At 34.9% G+C, this 20,733-nt stretch overlaps 1 protein-coding gene across 1 annotated transcript in view; it reads left to right on the top strand.

Annotated features, from left to right (window-relative positions):
* LOC105864568 (rho GTPase-activating protein 20-like) overlaps window positions 1-20,733 on the top strand; it is a 57,884-nt gene that overhangs the window by 15,721 nt on the left and 21,430 nt on the right. The window contains exons 4-9 of the mRNA XM_012752544.3: window positions 4,132-4,281; window positions 8,189-8,230; window positions 9,399-9,483; window positions 12,702-12,779; window positions 14,693-14,759; window positions 17,026-17,214. Of these exons, the coding sequence (XP_012607998.1) occupies window positions 4,132-4,281; window positions 8,189-8,230; window positions 9,399-9,483; window positions 12,702-12,779; window positions 14,693-14,759; window positions 17,026-17,214 (611 nt within the window). The remainder of the gene's footprint in view (window positions 1-4,131; window positions 4,282-8,188; window positions 8,231-9,398; window positions 9,484-12,701; window positions 12,780-14,692; window positions 14,760-17,025; window positions 17,215-20,733) is intronic.

The following is a 20,733-nucleotide window of genomic DNA, read 5'->3' as shown; positions in this document are numbered from 1 at the left end:
AATGAACACAAAGATGCAGGGGAAATTGTCCATTTTTTATGTTTAAAGTATGGACAGCTGTGTAGAAAGATGATTGGACAGAAAGGATATGAGCTAATTCTAACAGGCTTAGTGGCAGAACCAGCTAGGCATTTTATATTTAGATTTTGCTTGGCCTCTTGAGTGTGCATTTTTCCTTCTGGGTGTAGGACAAAGCCCTTTCTGGCATGGGGTTTTACAGTAAAACAAAGTAGGTCAGATAATTGCTTTATGGCCATTTTACATAGAATAATTTTAGGTTTTATGGCTAGCTTCAGGGAAGAATTGGCACAAGAGGCAAGCAAGGTCAAAAAATTTTGCTTCTGAAGCCTTTATTTTAAGCTAGTTTTTTTTTTTTTTTTTTTTTTGATCCCATCAACATAAGATCTCCTGGCTGTAGACTGAGGAAAAAAACTTTCAGCATCATTTGTTAGCACCTCAAACAATGATACAAAGTGGTAACATGCTTTTTACATGAGGCTCAAGATTAAGCTGTTAAAAACTATCTAAATGGTCTCAAAACAATGTTTAGTGCATAAACTTGAGCACATTTATAGAGTAAGATTACTTTGAGATTCTCATGGATTTTAACCATCATTCACTTTTTATCTTAAAATAAATTGCTATATAAAAATTAATAATTTAGAAATTTTTTTTCTAGGCAAAAACTTTATTACAGTAACACAATGTAATCATAACCAGCTAGATTGTAAAGAGTAGGACAAAAATGGACAAGACCAAGGTAACACTAAAGCTTTCAATTTAAGATCTTTCAACTTTCAGGACAACTTTGAATCCCTAACAGTACTGTTAAATGAGTTGAACACACCTTGTGCACAGGCATTGAATGAGTGGAGGTAAACTATTTCTGCAGTTAGGATTAAAAGATCAAAACCAAAATGTTTCTTTTTTATACACCTTTAACGATTAAATTTGGTTTTTTTTTTTTCCTCTATTTGTTGTTTTATTTATTCTAATTTGCTGACTCAGGCACATTTGCATTTTTACCTTAAAGTTAAACACATAAGTATTTTTGTTGGTAACCCAGATTTAGTTAATATCATTTGACCAAATATTAATTTTACTTTACTTATCAAAAATCATCCATTACTTTGTCTTTGGCTGAGTTTACATTTTTATCAAACCTTTACACGTCAAGAACTTAAAAATGTCCAGTAAAACCCAGGCAAAAACAAATGTATGCTGACAGTTTGAAAGCATTTTTACTATTACTTTACTAATAACACCTTATTTATTAATAATAACACAGCTTATTTGCCAACGGTTACTAAATTCACATGAAGCATTTGGGTTTAATTTATGAGCGCTTCCTTAATTTTAAAACAGTCTGAAACCTATAAGCACAAACATGTGATACATGGACAGACATAAAACATACCCAAACATATACACTCTCTCAGACGCACACATACACACAAAGTTCTGATAAATTTTACCTTAGAATCTTAGCCATGAAATGGTAACACAAACTCACCAGTCTGTAAAAGAAAGCTGGATCTAAATTTCTTCTGACGAGACTGGAACTTGTACACCTGGCAAACTTTAGTTGACCTGATAGGTAACTTAATTAGGCCTGTGGATCAAAGTTTTGGGTAAAGCAGTTTCTATGGCAGTTTGATATTTTTTTTTTCAGTGCAAAATGAGTTTTCTATGTTAGCATTTTAGCTGGAACTGGCTGCAAGGTGTCCAGGTAGCCTTTCAATTGTAAATACCACAAACAATGAGTTATCTTAACATCACTAGAAAAAGTTAGCAGATTTTAGAGTAGCCAGAAAGAAAGAGAGATAGCTTGAGACATTTTAATAGTGGGGGGTCGACCATTTCAGCTCTGAATTTTTCTTGATGTAATTTTGCCCTTTCTTAAAACCTTGTGCACAAGAATTAGCTATAACCAGCTGGAGCTCTAGAAAACCTGGCATGCCTTTGAATCTTTTCGTTTACAAAAATACTTGCAAGTAGAGATGCCACAAACCAACTGGGGTGCCCTAACAGGAGTCATTTTCTTTGCCCTTCCTCACTCTTAAGTGGAAAAAAGGCAACGGAGAAAGCCCTTTAGAATGCACCTCCAAAACTAAATTAGGATCCCAAACAACAATTCCTAGGAAAAGAACCAGCTCAGAATAAACCAAGACCATCAACCAAAAACGGGAGGTCCGGATCTCAGGAGGACTTACCAGTTCCCGCCAAAGGAGAAGCTCGGAGTCGGAGGCCTAAAAGGGCCATGCCGGTACCTGGCGCCGAGTCCGCGCTGCTCCTTAGACGGCCCTGAGTCTTCTCTGAGGTCCTGCCGACTACGCCAAAATTGTTAACTGAAAAAAAAATCCAAACTCTGTAAAATAATTTTAAAGAGATTTATTCTGAGCCAAATTTGAGGACCATGACCCGGAGCCACTGCCAAGAGGCCTTGGGCAAGTGGACTCCTATTTTTAACTTTTTAAAAAAATGGTTTTAGTCAGTTCACGTAAGATGTATATTTTTTAATTTCTGTTGGCCTAACATTATTGGAAATAGTAATAGTCATTCCACTGGAGCCAATTCACATTAGATTTATTTTTTAAAAATTTCTATATTATAATATTATAGGAGATTGAGCGTGAAAAATTTGAAGAAGTACACTGTGATCCCAGGACAGTACATTTCAATATACAGCTTTTTGGAATACTTGTTTTACATATTTTCAAGGCTATCCTTCTGGTTTTATGTATATAAATGCTCATAATTTTTATCCTCCAACCTCCGTTATAAATGAATAGCCCCATGAGAAAGCCTTGTAGCTCTGGAGAGATTTAAGAAAAAGTAGGCCAAAGAGAAAAGCCGAAGGGAACTTCATGGAAAGATACTTTCATCAAGATGCTTCATAGGCATGGCAATATCCAAGGCTTTTTTTGGATGCACAGTGGTTAAGAGCACAAATAAGCTCAGGAGCCAGCACCGCCCAAGGTCAGAGTTTAGCTCCTCCTCTTAAACTGTTTGACTTTTGACAAATGAATCCCTCTGTAACTCCATTTCTTCATTTATGAAATGTTTGAGTTTTAAACTAAATAATTGTGTAAAGTATTTATAACAATGACTGGCACATGGTAAATTCTCAATAAATATTAGCTATTACTTTTAGTATAGGGGAATGGAAGTCATTGTTCATACCTGTAGACAGTTCCTTGCTTTAGGCATCAGGGGTGGCACTTTATTGATCTAGGAAAAGGATCTTTGGGATGGTCAGTATATGTGGATGTTTCCACATGATATCTGAAGTATCCGACATAGACAGAGATCTGCATTAGAAAACACAAAGTGTGTGAAAACAAACATACCTTTCCTTCCAAAAGATTTTTACTCTTAGCTTTATATTATCTAAATAATTGGCATGACAAAATAAAGTTCAGTCTGTAATTGAATCTGTTTCATAAAAAAATTAATGATTTTTAGCAATAGGGTAAAAAATATTGAAATAAAATACAGAAAGAAGCCATTTTGTCATGAGGCACTTTTCTATTATACTTAAATTCGGTGCATCCTGCGAGAAGCATATGAGTCTTTGAATCTAGGTTGTCCTTCATGTATATTTCCTGCAATATCTTTTTCATCTTATAAATACCACTTAAGAGTTTTAGCCTTACTATTCCATTCAGTTGAAAATATATTATGAATATTTCTAGTTAATTCCAGGTTTTTTCAGTGCATCTCTCTTAAAATGGAAATTTTATAAACATCTTAATAAATCATATATACTTTTTGTGTTCAGCCACTCTAATCTTTTTGTAAATAAGCAAGTTATAAATGATAAATGAATTAATTTTTTGTAACAGCAGTAAATTGAAAAGTATGTTTTTGATCCAAATGCAATGCTCAATGTATAGAAAAATAAAATGGCAGTTAATGGGTGTTTGCTGCTATACATGCAGACATAGGAATAAATGCTTCACCAAATGTTATAAAGGCCTTCTTGGTCCAAGGTAGCCTACTGTGTTAAAATTTACTGTGTCAGGCACTGAAGATAAAAACAATGAATAGACGTTAACACAAGTACAGAATCTCCCATACAATTTAAGGAACCAAATAACAAGAGGTCCTTTTTGGTTTTTATCTTTCTAGGCATAAGAATAACTTGAAGATGAAATATAAGATTAAATTATCTGACATGTGGACAGCAAGCTGTGTCGATGAAGTGGAAGATGGCAAGAGCAATGCTATGAAATCCTTTGTCTTGGGCTGGCCCACTCAGAACCTTGTGGCCACTTTCACGTAAGAACCACAGCATGTCATGTATTTACCTTGTTTAGCTCCTGTGGTAATTTCTGGAATAAGAGAAAAAATTTAAGCAAATTTTGTTCCCCAAATTGTTAGAAGGAAAATATTTTATTCTGATTGTGTCTGAAGTCAATGACTCATTTTTTGACACATACACCAAACCAAGATGCTTGTGTGCCTTATGTTTCTCCCAAAGAGCTTTTGATTAAAACCTATGAAAATTATTAGTAACTGTTGGGAACTCTTGAAGTCATTTGCCTTGGTTTGATCAGTGAGTTTAAAAGAGGCTGTACTGAAACAACTGGGGGATGAGAACTTCCAGGAATATAGAAGGGGGGGGATAGAGTGGTGGTCAGATCTCCCTCTCCAACATTCCTTTTCCTAATGTCTAGGGATTTGTTTGACATATTGAGCTTTCGAGTCTTACCAGTTTTTTCAAACCACTGAAATGATTTTACTGAAGCATATTTTATAAAATAGTCCTAGTAAGTTTGGATAAGTGGCTTATACTCCAAAATTTTCTAAAGAAGTAATTTATCATTATACAATAAACCTAATGTCATGAAATACTGGGTTGCCTGAATTGTGCATCAGGTTTTGCTTTAGTATCTATAGATATGACAATCAAGAAAAAACTTAATGTTTTAAGGAGTTAAAATTGGTTTCCCAAGAGTCACTTGTAGGTGGGAATGGGGTTGGAGAATGTATGAATAAAGAATTTTTGTCCTCTTATGCTGAGCATGCTTAATTGGCACTTTACTGATCAGGGAGTGTATACCAAACTCACCCCTGTTCTTTTGAATAACTGTGCTCCAACTCCAGTATTAGTTTTATTCTTAAAGATTTAGTGTCAATTATGTGCAAATGATGCTTTTCATTCTGCTTCTCTTCCTACTACCACCAAACTTGTCAGTCATCATCCTAAAGCCAGTTAACTAAAGTTTTCCAAGCTGTTAATCTCTATTAAAAGATAAGCATGCCATTAAACTCTACTATGCATTATTGGTCGACCATGCATTTTAAGATTTATTTGGAAGGAACATGGGTTTGTATCGTTGAGTCATTTTGTATCGTTGAGTCAAATTGAAATTGAGTCAAATTGGGGAAAGAGCAAGCAAACAATGTGAACTTTGCATATCTTATTTCAGGAAATAGGACAGATAGTCATATCTCAGAAAAGGTCAAAGAGAATCTCATATCTCTGTGACTATATGTACTCTGATTTACAAATCTAGCATTTCTTTTCTTTTTTTTTTTTTTTTTGAGACTGAGTCTCATTCTGTCACCCAGGCTAGAATGTGATGGGGTCAGCCTACCTCACAGCAGCCTCAAACTCCTGGGCTCAAGTGATCCCCCTGCTTCAGCCTCCTGAGTAGCTGGGACTACATGCACATACCAGTACACTTGGCTAATTTTTTCTATTTTTAGTAGAGGCAGGGTCTCACTTTTGCTCAGCTGGTCTCCACCTCCTGAGCTCAAGCAATCCTCCTGCCTCAACCTCCCAGAGTGTTAGGATTACAGGCATGAGCCACGTGCCCCAGATCATAAACCAAGAATTTATAGGCACCAGAAAAAGAGGTGCTACACCTTGATTTTACAGATAACTGTATGATACAATGGGAACATTTTTCAAAACACACAGGAAGTACTTTAGTCTGATGATGGTCAACCTACAAGAGTAATCATAAGAATACTATTTTAACTTATGTACCTACTGTGAGTCTTAAGTTACAAACTCAGGTGTGCCTGTTCATTAAGAGATCAAATTCATACTCCCCTTAAGTCTCCATTTTCCCAGGCTGGTAAGAAATCAGATGTTCTTTACTGGAACTCCTGTTTTCTTAAGAGAGAATCAGAATACAAGAGACTTCTGCGATGCCTCACTGCTGACATCATCTCTTTCTTTGCCCAGAGCTGTCTTTGTACCTCCAGAGATGTTCTGCTTCCTTGCCACATGCGGAAGAAACATGTTCTTCCTTCCTTGCTGATTATAAAAACCTTAGTGCCTGGGACCCAGCTCTCTAGTTGTTCCTAAAACCATTTCCTCTGAGTTCTTTGTTTCCTTAGAACATCTTAACTGAATGACATGGTTTCTGGCTCATTCTCAAGGATGACAAACTTCTATGCCCTCCATAATTTGAATCTTCCAATATGCCATGCCCTTTTTCTTTCTTTAACATACACTGCTTTCTCCTCTCCTGAATATTAGTAGTATGTTTTTTAATGGGTGTAGGTGTTTATAACATTCAGAGGTAACCATTGACTTTGGAGCATTTCTGTTTTTAGTTCTGTAAACATGCCTAAGATTAATAACTACTAAAGAAATGGAGCCCTGGATTCTAGTATAGAGCAGGGGGAAGGGGCAAATATAAGAAGATTACACAGATCAATCTCTATAAATTAACCTGACACATTTCATAATTTATTTTTTAAAGTAATATGTGCTATCTATTTAAACAACAGAAGACCATACAGCAATAAGAATGAATAATCTAAAACTGTATGCGGTAATATTTATAAATTTCACAAACATAATTTTAAATGAAAGAAGCCAGATCCAAAATAGTATATACTGTATGATTACATTTACAGAAAGCACCCAAACAAGCAAAACAGTTCTATGGTCTTGGAAGTTAGGGTAGGGGGAACCACTGGCTGAAAGGAACATCAGTGACCTTCTAAGGTGATTATCTGTTTCATAATCTGGGTGGTGGTTATGCAGGTGTGTTCAATTTGTAAAAGTTTTTTGCAGTGGTACAGTACAGCTTTGTGCAGTTTTATCTATACAAATTATATGTCAATTACTAAGTGTCTTAAAGGGGTAGTTTTCTTTAAATGCTTTGAAAAAGTTAATGGGTCTGAAGAAAATGTCTCATCTATTTTCCACATAGGTTTTTGCTGAATAAATCCAAGATTTGATATAAATCTAGAAAATTTGAACCTAGAAAATCTTTTTTTTAGAAAAGATGATAAGAAATGAAAGATGGAAGTTGCATGGTTAGTGGTAAAAAAGATGTAATGTGCTTTCTGATGGCCAATCCTGAGAAATTGCTTATAGAGAAAATTGCTAAGCACCAAAGTTAGGAACAAATTGCAAATATTTATGAAGTGTATTTTGTTGGAAAAACACAATAAGTAGGGTTTCCAATTTCTTTAAAGATATTAGAAATATGGTTTTAAAAGCTTGTAAGTGACAAGACCATATAGGAATAAAGTTAATTTTATTTCTAATTTTAAGAATTAAATGCAGCTGTGACATCAGCAAAAACTATTAATCTATAGCAATTTAGTTGTAAATGATTGATCTTAATCAGGATTGATCTTAATCAGGTTGAGAATAAGATTTCTATGAACTCATTTGCTAAATTATAATTCTACTGTATGTATTTAAAAAAAATGTTTCTTTTCCTGACAAGAGTCTGGTTTCTGGGCCAAGATATTTTATCTATATGCCAAATTTCTCCTTAATCTCTTTAATCTCAATATTAAGCATACTTTCTGCTTGTATGGCCCTTTATGCTATAAAAGCACTCTGAGTGAGATAATTAACCCAGTTTTATAGATGTGGACAAACCAGGTATTGAATTCCAAGTACTCTTTCTACTATAAGAGCTACCATGTACTGGTATAATACCACTTGTAGAAAAGCAGTTGAGTAGAAAAGAAGGTCTGTCTTGGATCCATCGAAGAATATTTAATAAAACTACACTTGACTATGTAATTTTTCCAAAAGGGCATTTTCACTATGGGGTTCACCAGAACAAAGTTATGCTGAGGTTGCATCTTACATGTGCAACTACATCAATAACAACAGGCTGTTATTATTTTCATCTGGATAGACAATATTAAATATGTTATCATGAGTAGTGTATGTGATTTCTGTCTTCCATTTTCTTTACAGTTCTCCAGAACAAAAAGACACGTGGCTCACATTACTTCAGAGGTATTTTTTTCAGTATATGTATTTTTAATGTTTAACCTGCAATAAATGAATTAAAACCTTTTCTGACACTGTCTGGGTGATAGACACAGTTGAAGCTCTGACTCAGGTGGGGCAAGGGCAATATATGTAACCTAAACATTTGTACTCCCATAATATGCTGAAATAAATAAAAAAAAAAAACCTACAGAGACGTGACCCAAGTTATTCCCCTATTATTAGTAGAAATTGTTCATTTGTCTTGAAAATAAGCTGCTGTTTAGATTGTTCACTAGCTGCTACTTGCTATAAATAATGTTCTTTCATTACAAGTATTTCTTACTTTGTAGGAAGGAGAGCACTGAATTAGGCAGAAATTAGATCATTTTAGGCAGAAATTAGTCAATAATATCTTCCATCTCTTTCTGTTGTCTCCAGTTTACCAACTGAAGTTAACAGTTTCCTCAAAGCATGTGTTAAGTTTCCATAAATTCGGGGTTTTCATTAGATCATTTTTAGTTAGATCATTTTAGGCAGAAATTAGTCAATAATATCTTCCATCTCTTTCTGTTGTCTACAGTTTACCAACTGGAGCTAACAGTTTGCTCAAAGCATGTGTTAAGTTTCCATAAATGCAGGGTTTTCTGCTGAGCACCTCAGAAATCAATTATTGAGTCCACCATTGAGCATACAAACTAAAATGATAGACTTAGCCTGTCTACTAGACCCCTAGTGCTTCCCTCCTTCCACTCCTCTCCCCCTTCCCAAGCAATGGGATACCCATGATTTACACTCTACTGGAGAGCTAGATGAGAAGTAAAAGGTCGTTGCTTTGGTTTGGCTTTGTAAAGTGTTTTATATGCTCCTGTTCTTATCAGCAAGGTGCTGGACGTGTCCAGAGAAGACAGGGCAGTATTAAGGATGAAACATTACCCAGAGGTGCCTTAACCTACTTGTGCTCCTCAATCCTCACTTGAAATGGAGGTCCCATTCTTTTTGTGCCCATGTCTAGTGTCCTGCCATTGTTTTTTTTAAATTCCCTTTAACCCTTAATGTAATCTGGCTTTGCTTAATCTTCTCATCTGTCTTTAAAAATAGCATATAAATACATTGAAATTATTAGCAAAAGAGATTGATTTTAAAAATAAGCCATCAGCAAATTCCATCTGACTCAGTGTTTGCATTTGATTAGACACATCGATCTCGAGAAACAGAAGGATCACCTGAAGAGCATTCCCCTCAGAATCTTTATCGAGGACATGGGGAATTGTGCACATGTAAGTGTTTTTAAGGAAGAAAATTAAATTCCAAGTCCCTGCATTAAAGCAGAATACCATGGATAAAAAGAGAGACTGACAGATAGACTGTGTATTTGCTGTGCAAGGTAGGCATTTAGAAATGCCATGGGGGAAAGTGCATTTTCCTAGGTATATCTATGTCTTTGTATATTTGAAAAGTAAACCCTAGAGAAAATGAAGCAAGAGAAATTCATATCAACTATAATATTTGACATTTATGTTTGGAAAGAACACTGCTTATTAGATGTTTCTTTTCTCCCTGTGGCATAAATGTTTCTCCGAATCTTGTTAATAGCAGCTGCAGAAATTTCTAGTAAAGCTGTTTCCACAAAGAGGTATTTTCAATTATTATTAAGCATTTTTTTCCAAGTTGTCACTTCTTTTTCTTTTCTTTTTTTTTTTTTTTTGAGACAGTTTCACTTTGTTGCCCAGGCTAGAGTGTGTGCCATGGCGTTAGCCTAGCTCACAGCAACCTCAAACTCCTGGGCTCGAGCCATCCTGCTGCCTCAGCCTCCCGAGTAGCTGGGACTACAGGCATGCGCCACCATGCCCGGCTAATTTTTTGTATATATATTAGTTGGCCAATTCATTTCTTTCTATTTATAGTAGAGACGGGGTCTCGCTCTTGCTCAGGTTGGTTTCGAACTCCTGAACTCAAACGATCTGCCCACCTCAGCCTCCCAGAGAGCTAGGATTACAGGCGTGAGCCACCTCGCCGGGCCCCAAGTTGTCACTTCTTAAGGAGAACGTGGTTTTGAAAAGTTTATACTTTTGAGTTTTTATGGCCTGAATTTCTCAAGCTAATCAGTGCATGATCTGGGAAAGTTGACATTTTTAAGGGATCAGCATTTTTCTGCCGCATAGTTTTATCACATTGGTCAAATAAATATTAAGAGTTTAACCCCATGTTTTATGTATTATGGATGACTGACTGATATTGTAGCACAAGAGCCAATATGTTATCGAAGAAAAATAAGATGGAAACTTACAGATATTTTTATGATACTATGGACTGCCATACTTCACAGCAGCTCTAGATCACACAGAATAGTTTTGTTTGTGAAAAAATATACAGTGCAAAATTATTATGTTTTGACCAAAAGCAAAAATTATGGAAATATTCTGATAAACACCTGAATGCGAGACAATCACTGCCTGAGGGAAATATGCAAATTTTGGTGGTATGAAGCAAGAGATATATTCTGTAGTATGAAACATCATTGTTTCTGCCTGCTTTGATTCAGTTGTTGTGGCAGTTGGTTACTTTTAGGATTGTCATGGAAAACTCCCTGAATTTTTTTAACAACTTCTTCTCAGTGTATGGAAAGTGTGTGCTTGAGAAAGGACTGATGTCCCACTCTCATTTTGGAAAAGACAAAAGATGTGTTCAGGTTGGGTGCTTTGTTTGTGTTATTACTCTGCTGAGTAAGTCAAGGATGATGTGACACAATCTGTCCTTTGCTCACTGAAGTAGATTTCGTGGCTAGAGTCTCTTTCCAGGAGCCCTGCTTCCAGAGTTAATCCCCCAAATAAGAGTGCATGTATGGGAAGTATAATCTTTCTCCTTCAGTTCTGCACAACCTGTCAGTGAATTCTGTTAATGTGCAACAAAATAGCCACATGCTCAGTTTTGTCTGTTTATTTTGTTATTTATTAGCCAAAGATCATTATCTGCTGAAATTCATTTGTTTTGTCTACCAGAAAGTCATGCAGGAAAAATATACTTAATATAATTACAATTTTGAACATATGTGCCCAGTACTAAAAAATCATTATGTTAGAAACTAGATAATTGGGAGAATAGATTCTTCACTTTACAAAAGACTTCATGAGAGTGTTTCTTTAAATGAAATGGAAGTGTTTTTAAACTTTATAGAAAATGCAGAAACCCTTATTGAAATTAAGTCTTAAGTTAAAGCCTAGTATGTAACATGCCTCTGACACATTGGTAGAAGACAGACACGGGGTTGGGTGCTCCAAACCCTCCCTTGTTGGCCTCTGAGATAATTCTGCATAATCCCTGTAGCTCTAAGGAGTACAATTTGAAATTAATGCATTTAGAATACTGTTTTAAAATTTAAATTCATTTAACAAACCATTTTTAGAGGCAATTTATCATGTCAAGTAATTGTCTCATAGGGAAGAAATTATTAATGGAAGGGTAGGTGATAAATTATCAGTGGATTTCACTTTGCTTTATTTTTATATTTTAAAAAATATCATTGTATTTCCATATCTGCTGCTTATTTGTGCATTTTAAGCCCTATTAAGGTCATAGCCTTGATAACTGAATTATTGTAATTATCAGATATAAAACTTATATATATATATATAGCAAAAATATTTCTTTTGATAACATAACATTGTTTTATATTTAAATAATGTCTTTTGGAATTCAGCAACCTATATAGATATCTAAGAATCCTGCTGCCTCCTTTTCTGCTTTTTGCAGATTGTCTTAAAAGAAGCAATTTTCACTGTAGTTTAACACAGAGCTGTTATGGATAGATTATAGAAGATTCTATGGCAGAGTTGGTAATTGAGTTGAGCTTTTTGAAATTTTCAGTTCTTGTAGATCATGTGTTTTAAATCTTCTAAAGATTTCAACAGTGAAAATCTTAGTAGCCACAGTATCTGATATGTAGAAAGTACTCAATAAATAGTGGTTTTCAAAAATTCTAAGATTTAAATTTTTATTGTAAATTATTATTCATATTTTAGCTAAACTGACTTAATATCATACAAAGAAATAAAACCCTGTACTGTGAAAACAATACTGAGGGAAAAATAGAGATCCAGCTTCTCCCTTCTTTTATTACCCATTACATTGTGTAAATACAATTATCGAAATGAGGCAGTAGAGTAGGCCAGCCTCAGTGATTCTTCTTCTTCTTTTTTTAGCTAGATCCATGTACTCTTGCTCTGAAATATTTAGTATATTTCTTACTTGCTTAATCTCTTATATTTTGTGGCTCACACATATTTTAATTTAAGAAAAATTTTTTTATTAAAAGGCATAATTTATAAGGAAATAAATCTAAATTATAATCATTTGTGTTCTACTTAAGTCCTGTGATTTACTCTTTCCGTAAGAAATTAAGATATGTCTTTGGATAATCATTTGACAATAATTATTTCTTCACTGATTTAAAAATCTTTATTTGTAACTGTATTTCTTATTTCTTTTTTTCTTACAGTATAAAACTATAAGAATAAAGAATACAGACAGAGCAAATGAAGTTATCCACAAGTTATTGTCAGTGCTAGGGGTAACTGTAAGTTACTCTGCTAGATAATCTTAATTAAAAACAAACATTGATACTTTAAATTCATGGAAATACAATCCCTTTATCATAAGACAGCTTCTATTAGAGATACCAGTCATATTTTGTTCCCCAAAATGTAGAAATTAAGGACAATAAGCTTTAATATTAGCATAATTTAGGGGTGCTGTTCTCTTATTTTAAAACCTATGTTAACTGAAAACCATAATGAGCTTGGACTATAAATTTAAAGTATAATTGCATTTTTATTGTATATACTACATACTGATACAAAACATGTTTTGGTATAAGATTCTTAATAAGAAAGTGACAACCTCCTCTCTCCTTCCTACTTGACACTATTTGACTTCTCCTCTCCATCTAAATATCCTGTTATTATCCCAAGACTCAATCAGTCTGAGAATGATAAATTCTCAAGGATGTGCTTGGTGGTAGAATTTTTACATAAAGTCACATTGGCTGGCTACAGGTCCTGAGGATGACATGGTAATTCATTTATTCATTCATTTATTTATTTGGTAAATAAAAATACGAGCTTTGGAAGTAGATCATGGATTTGAAGAGGTTTAGTGTGAACACCACACTCTGCCCTGGTTTACTTTTAGCTTCTGTCCCTTTCTGTTTTCTGTGATAGAGGTGAGTTTTGTTGAAATTTTAGTAGTGGAGGAGATTGGAATGTTTGAGGATGAGGTAGAGGAGAAAGAACTGGAAGGTTCTCCTCACTGCTTCCCTACCAGTTATATAAACACCATGCAATGAATATTTTTATCCAAAGGAGTGACTTTAAGAAGGATGGAAACTAAGAGAAGCACTTTAAAAACACTATTCCTTGAATGAGATTCTCCATAAATATTAAAGTAAATTCACTATTAGTATTATGTGCCATGACACATATTTAAGAAATGCCATAATATTATTAATTGTTTTATTGTATTTAGAATTGCTTATACATGGTGCTGTAGTGAGCCCTTAGGAACTTAGGGCAACCAAAATTTTAAATAATAAGTCCAATTTCTTTATTAAATTTAGTAACATTTCAAGTATACTTAAGTGTCATGCACTGAGAAGTTAAAAGCAAGGATATGAAATATTGCCAATAAATTTATCTGTTTTAGCTTCGTTAAGAAAAATTTGTTTTGATCTCTCCTAGGGGATTCGGCAAAATTTGTATAATTTAGTGTTAAATCTTTCAAGTGGGATGTAGAGTGTTGCTAAGTTATAATTCTGCTAGTGAACAGTTTTATTGTTCTGTCCCTGACTGGGCCTATTCTCTAGATAGATCTATTGTCTTTTCTGTCCCCGGAAGTAGACTTATCCAAACTAAAGCCAATGCAAACTGTGCCAACTACCTATCTTCTCAAAGCTTCTTGGTTGTTCTTCTCCTACTCAGAAGCAGCTGAGCATTTGACTTTTAAGTCATAGACACAGAAGTATTTGTGGCTTTCTGGATAAGAAGGTTGTCTATGTAGGGGCATGTTGGAAGTTAAATCCAGTATTCCCTGAGAAGTCTGGAGATACAGCAAAAGTCTGGACTCTAAAGAATAAATTAGCCTTGTAGAACCAGGGAGTTTGTTCTTCCTTTCTAAAAGGGCCTATGATTTCACCTTCCATGAGCTACCTAACTACTGAGGGCTGATTCCATTACAGATTGTGGATCTTTAGCCCTCACTGGAAGGAAAAAGGCAGGATTCCTCAGTCCTGTATTGGGGAATGGGGAAAGGGAATTTGGTTGCAGGAATCAGCACTTCCATCTTCAAACACCATAACCACCCTCAAGAACCTGATCAGCACTTATAATCTCTAGGATTTTCCTTTTGCAAAGCATAAAAATGTCTAAAATATGTACTTATTCAGACACCAACTGTGAAAGATTTATTGTGACCTTTAATTGTTTTATCTCCAAGGGTTCTGAGAGAGATTACCAGTTATGCATCAATTCTGGGAAAGAAGAATCGCTGTACCCACTAATTGGTAAAGTTTTGCAAAAATTGAAGTAGCTTTGATTCTGTTTTAATTATAATTCTAAGTGTCTCAGACAATTGGTCAAATCTGCCTAAGCTTAACCACTATTAAATAATGTCATATGATATTCATTTATTAAATGAAGTGTTTACTATGTGCTAGGCAAATAATATCTTCTCATTCAAGCAGTTCATGGTATAGCTGAGGGGAGAAATGTAAATGTTCCTCTCTGCCTTTTTATTTTACCAAGCAAGACCTATCTTGCCAAACTTTTAAAAAAATTTTTTCTGTAACAAAGCAATAGGTATTGATATTCCTTTCTCCTATTTTTCACATTCACTTTATACATTTATTTTTCATATTCAGTTCTTGAATTTTCTGCTCCCTTTCCTAACTACATGTTGCCTATGGAAGACAATCTCTAATCCAGTCATGCATGGTAATCTGCCAATGAGTATGCAACACCTGCTCTGTGCCAAAATGTGCCCAAATTTAGGCAGGATAAAGAAAATGAGACTAACCCATTTTCTATTTCTCTAGCCAAATTTTCCAACATTTGTTTTGAGGAGTTACTGGTAAATAGGTTACACCTCACCTTATTTAAATCATTTATCTAAAAATGTATTTCTTGATCAGTATTTTATTCAGTGTGGTTAAAAGAAATAGAACAAGTACAATAAAGGATAGTAGCTGTAGCAAATCTTGAGATGATGCCAACGGTAATGATGATGGTGATGATGATTTCTGTTAACAATCTTAAATGACTACTATCTGCCAGAGATTGTACGGAGCATATTATATGCCATATCTCATGTAATCCTTTCATTTATCTGTGAGGTCATTACTGTGTAATTTAGAGTGTTTCAATTGATCTGAGAAAGCTAAAACCAAACTTTTCTACAAAATGTGTATGCTAGGACTTAGAATATAGAAATGCACTTAGTATATGCACAGAACTGAGGACAAAATCAACATCATTTCAGGTTTGTTTGTAATTTCAGTTTTGTAGAAGCCAATGAGCAACTAAGTCATTATTAAAAATCAAATACTTAACATAATTTTTCAATAAAATATATTAACTTAATTAAAACTAGGTGGATGGTAATTTTTAGACTTAAAACAACTCCAAGCTTCAAATTACCTCTTACTAAAAATCAATGGGTCATGATTGTTCCATGAATTAGCAGCAGTTCTTAATTGTATGTTGTAATTTTAATGTGCCTTGAAAACCTCAATTGTAGATCATGAGCTGGCTATTTTGAGAAATAGATTTTGTCTTATTGTTATTATAAATAGAAGCCTTTATTTGCTCTAATCCCTGTAAGTTGTTGTAGTGATTGATATTAATGGAACATTGACATTGTATGCCTATGCCAGGTGGAAAAGAAGAGTAAGAATTCACTGAGTTACATTCAGTAATAAATAAGAAATAGAAGGGAACTTACTCTCTGAACTTATAAAAATCTATAGCACAATGTTATTTGAGGATTACACTGAGAAGATGCAATTAGAGTATTACAGAGCAAAATCTCATTGCAGTCAGCTGTCCTGGGTTTAGTTTCTCTAGTTTGTAAATTTCTTTTTGCATCTGTTTGTGTTTCTGATGTCCTGCTGTCTTCCTTCTGATTATTGCCTATGAACACCACCCTCAGAGGGTAGTGGTAGGAGAGAAACATAAATCAGATCAGTCCCAATGCTCTTGAGTAACTCTATGTAACTCATAAAAAGTAATGAAATGTATTTTTCAGACAGATGCCATGTGGTAGATAGTGATTCTTGACACATATTCCTATCATTTAAATAATGTTAGCCACTAATGTTTACTTATTGATCCTTTTAACACTTGTGTGATAGGTAGGATAATTGTTTTAAGTCATAGATTTGGGGTTGAATGAGGACACAGATTTGCTGAAGATTTACAGATCTAGTTAATGTCAAGAAAAAAAGTAGAATACCTTTAAATATTCGTAGTTGCAAACATAAGAGGAGTCAATGTTATGCAACTCACAAACTGATGTGTGCATTCATTCCAAACAAGATCGTCTTTAAAGGTTTTTCTTTTTATTCTCCCCACCCCCTCTTAAAACTACCTTGGTAGGAGCACACCTGCGTTATGCAGGGGTCTCAAACTGTAAGCATATACATGATTATTCAGTCAACAAAAGGAGTCTTTATACCAAAAGTGCCAGAAGTAAATTGTAGTATATCCTGTTGGTAGTACACATGGTCACAGCACCAGTCAGTCTAAAGTCTACATTTTGATTTTTTTATGTAGGCCATGAATATCCCTATGGGATTAAAATGAAGCATCTGCGAGACACTGCACTCCTGAAAGCAGGCTCAAAGGACCCTACCACTGTTTTTAACTCTGAAGAGGCCTTCCTGATGGAAGAGATGCTAGGAGAGAGGCAGTGCCGATTCATCCTCAAGCCCAGAGTCCCGGCTGCAGCCCAGCAAGTGAAAGGTGACTTGCTTTTCCTTCTTCCTAGAAACTTCTTCCAGCAAAGTTTTCATTTCTGAACATAAATTTAGTACAAAGGCAAACACTCAGACTTCCAGCCAGATCAGGCGGTTTTTTTTTTAGATTTTGCTAAGTGTTTTGAAAGGAAAGATGAGGTTTTAGAGGAAGATTGTTTTATAAATTGGCAATAGGCATGACTGGTTTATAAACAGCAGCTAGTAGCAATACACTCTGTCCCTTCTTTCTTCACCATCTGTTCCCTTTATCCTTCTGCCAACTGCAGAGTCAAAGGCACCAGGCAATGCTGCAGGTGCCTCTACGGTGATTTCTCTGGAAGTCTTTTCTTAGCCTACTAATCTAATATGAATTTACTGTGAACATAATAAAGACTCTAGAATGCTAAAAGTGATGTACAACATAATAGCATCATAATTTGTTCTAACCTAAGTTTGAGATTTAAGCTTTCAGACTGAAAGTAAGATTGTATAAGAAACAGAAGAAAATAGATACTGAAAAGTATGAGTGGGATAGTAGAAAACAGATGGCGAATTTCTGCAGCTGACTTTGTCAGTTTGAACTAACTGGGCCTTTGCCTTTTAGCATATCATTTCCTTGCAGATTAATCACTAAAAATTAATGGTTAGGTAAAAACTCATCAATCGCATAGTTCAATGGATCTGAAGATATGTAAATCTCCTTCCTCTTGCATTGAGGTTGGGAAAACACTGCTGGAACTGTAGTTTGAATTCAGAAAATATGTCTTCTATACATTTGTATGGGAATTAAGATCTTCCTTCTTTTCTTCACTTTTATTTTATTCCATTTACTTTACTTTATGTTTTTTAATTTCAGCATATTATGGGGGTACAGAGGTTTAGGTTACATATATTGCCTTTGCCTTGCCTGAGTCAGATCTTTGAGCCTGTCCATCCACCAGATAGTGCACATCACAACCGTTAGGTATGAATATACCCATCCCCTTCTCCCCTCTCTCACGTGCCCTTCACCCAATGAATGTTACTACCTTATGTGCACATAAGTGTTGATCAGTTTATACCAATGTGATGGTGAGTACATGTGGTGCTTGTTTTTTCATTCTTGTGATACTTCACATAGTAGAAAGGGCTCCAGCTCCATCCAGGATGATAACAAGAGGTGCTAGATCACCATTATGTTTTGTGGCTGAGTAGTATTGCATGGTATCATATACCACATTTTATTAATCCACTCATGTATTTATGGGCACTTGGGTTGTTTCCACATCTTTTCAATTGTCAACTGTGCTGCTATAAACATTCTAGTGCAGGTGTCTTTTTTTAGAGAAAAAAATAAGATGCTGCAGTATCATGATACACATGGCACTTGAAACACTGTCAAAGTATTACAGGGTCACTACAATTTGTAGTGCCCTAAGCAGCAGTGCAAACAATGAGAGTGCCACATACTGTCTCTGTCACAGCTTCTCAACTCTGTAATTCAGTGTGAAGAGAAAGCAACCATCAACAGTACCTAAAGGACTGCCTGTGACTGTGTTACAGTGAAATTATTCTGGACAGTAAAATTTGAATTTCATATAATTTTTATGTGTCACTAAATATTATTTTGATTTTTCAACCTTTTTCAAAATGTGAAAATCATTCTTAACTTGCTGGTTATCCAAAGTGTTGGCAGGCCAGATTTGGCCAAGGGAGCATGGCTTGGTGCCCTCTTTTTAAATGATTAGAATGCACAGCCAATTAACCACTTCGGTACGAGCATCGACTTATAGTTGATAGCCACAGATGAACGTGCACAGCTGAGCGTCGACTATAGTCAATAGCCACAGATGAACATGCACAGCGACTTTAGCCTACAGCTGTGATATGGAGGCGCACAGCCAAGCGTCGACTTTAGCATTAATAACAAAATTTCTACAACAGTACTCCTAATTGAGGCAATACAACCCCTGTACTGCATCAGAAAATCTCATGTGTTTTAGAGAAAGGCATTTTCCAACACTTAGTGATAAAACAAAAAGGAAAAATCCATTAAGAAGATGTATTGTATGCTCAAAAAATAATAAAAGGCATAGTACTAGATACTATTGTAAACAATGTAATGTTGGCCTATGTGTAGCCCCATGCTTCGAAATTTATCATACCAAAGAATAAAATTTATTGTATTATAAAACTTGCCTTATTTCTTTATGATATGAATGAAATAAAACTATAATTTTGAATTGAATTTTCTAATTTTTCATTTATCAAAATAAAATTGTGAACATTTAAAAATAATGTAATAAAAACATATATGTATATGTTACCTATTCTGATTTACATTACAAGTAAAGCTGCCTGTAAAGTAAAACAAGCTTTCAGTGCTTTAAAGCTTTCCTCATCACACAAGAGCAAAACGGATTTGTCATCAATGCATAGCACAAACTATCATGCAGACTATGAGTGCCGGCTGTGAGCAAGGTTTTGTGGGCAAAGTTTAGTGGCAGGTGAGTGCCCTACCGAAGTGGTTAAAAACATGCAGCTATAGTATGAGTGCTTTACCAGGTTTATAACAGAGTTCAGACGAGTAACAGAGCCATCTCATTTCACTTGTGTGCATTTCTTTGCATGGTGCATCTGTATAGTGCTTTGATTAGAGGAAGAAAAGCCAAAAGGCATCTAGAAAGACTAAAGAACTACAAAGAGTCTATGAATTCGAAAAATGGAATTGTCTCCTAAATGATGACACGCTTCATAATGTCATCAAGTAATTTCTACATAGAACTTAACACTTTAAATAATACTTTCTTTTATGCCTCAAAACATTCATGTAAGTTTGCATGATTATCTCATGTGACAGATTAGCAGTGTCAGACTGTATCCAGCATCACAAAGCATATTATAAATGTCAGTACAACATAGGCCTTCTAACTTTAAATCTCTGATTTTGTCACTAGACCTAACCTGCCCTATTGCGTGAACATGTTAGCATTAACTGCCTTCAGACACCATGTTACATAGTTATTATTTGTCTTGCTGTCCACATCCCTACTACGTTTCTTTCTGCCCTTGATCTTTTAATTTGAAGGCAGCAGACCACTGTGGAGATTGTTCTCAGTATTTTTTTAGCCTGTTGTATGACCATGTGAATATCAAGGTGTAATGTTATTTAAAGTCCACAATTTTGTCATCTTTCCCACCTGCTGTGTGCCATAGCATTCCTAACACAAATTAAAATTAAGAGAGAGACCCCATTATAAAAAAATCAGTATAAGAACACAATTCTCTTCACTCTTTCCCCCTACCCTTGTTTGTGGACATAATAATATTAACCTGACTTCTAAAAGGGAAACATGAGTTAATACTTCTTTTTCTTCATATATTAAGGATGTATAATTTGACGCTCCCACTATAAGAGGTCTCATTTCTATTATATTATAAACTTAATTTGCAAGGGCAGTTCTCACTCATGTTTATGTCCATCCATGCTACCTTAAACATGCTTTTTAAAGTCAGGAACTGAAAATAAACATGAAGATGTTTGCAT

Source organism: Microcebus murinus, chromosome 4, assembly GCF_040939455.1.
Source record: "Microcebus murinus isolate Inina chromosome 4, M.murinus_Inina_mat1.0, whole genome shotgun sequence".
In the NCBI taxonomy this organism is placed as follows: domain Eukaryota; kingdom Metazoa; phylum Chordata; class Mammalia; order Primates; family Cheirogaleidae; genus Microcebus; species Microcebus murinus.
This window is presented reverse-complemented; position numbering and strand designations above follow the sequence as displayed.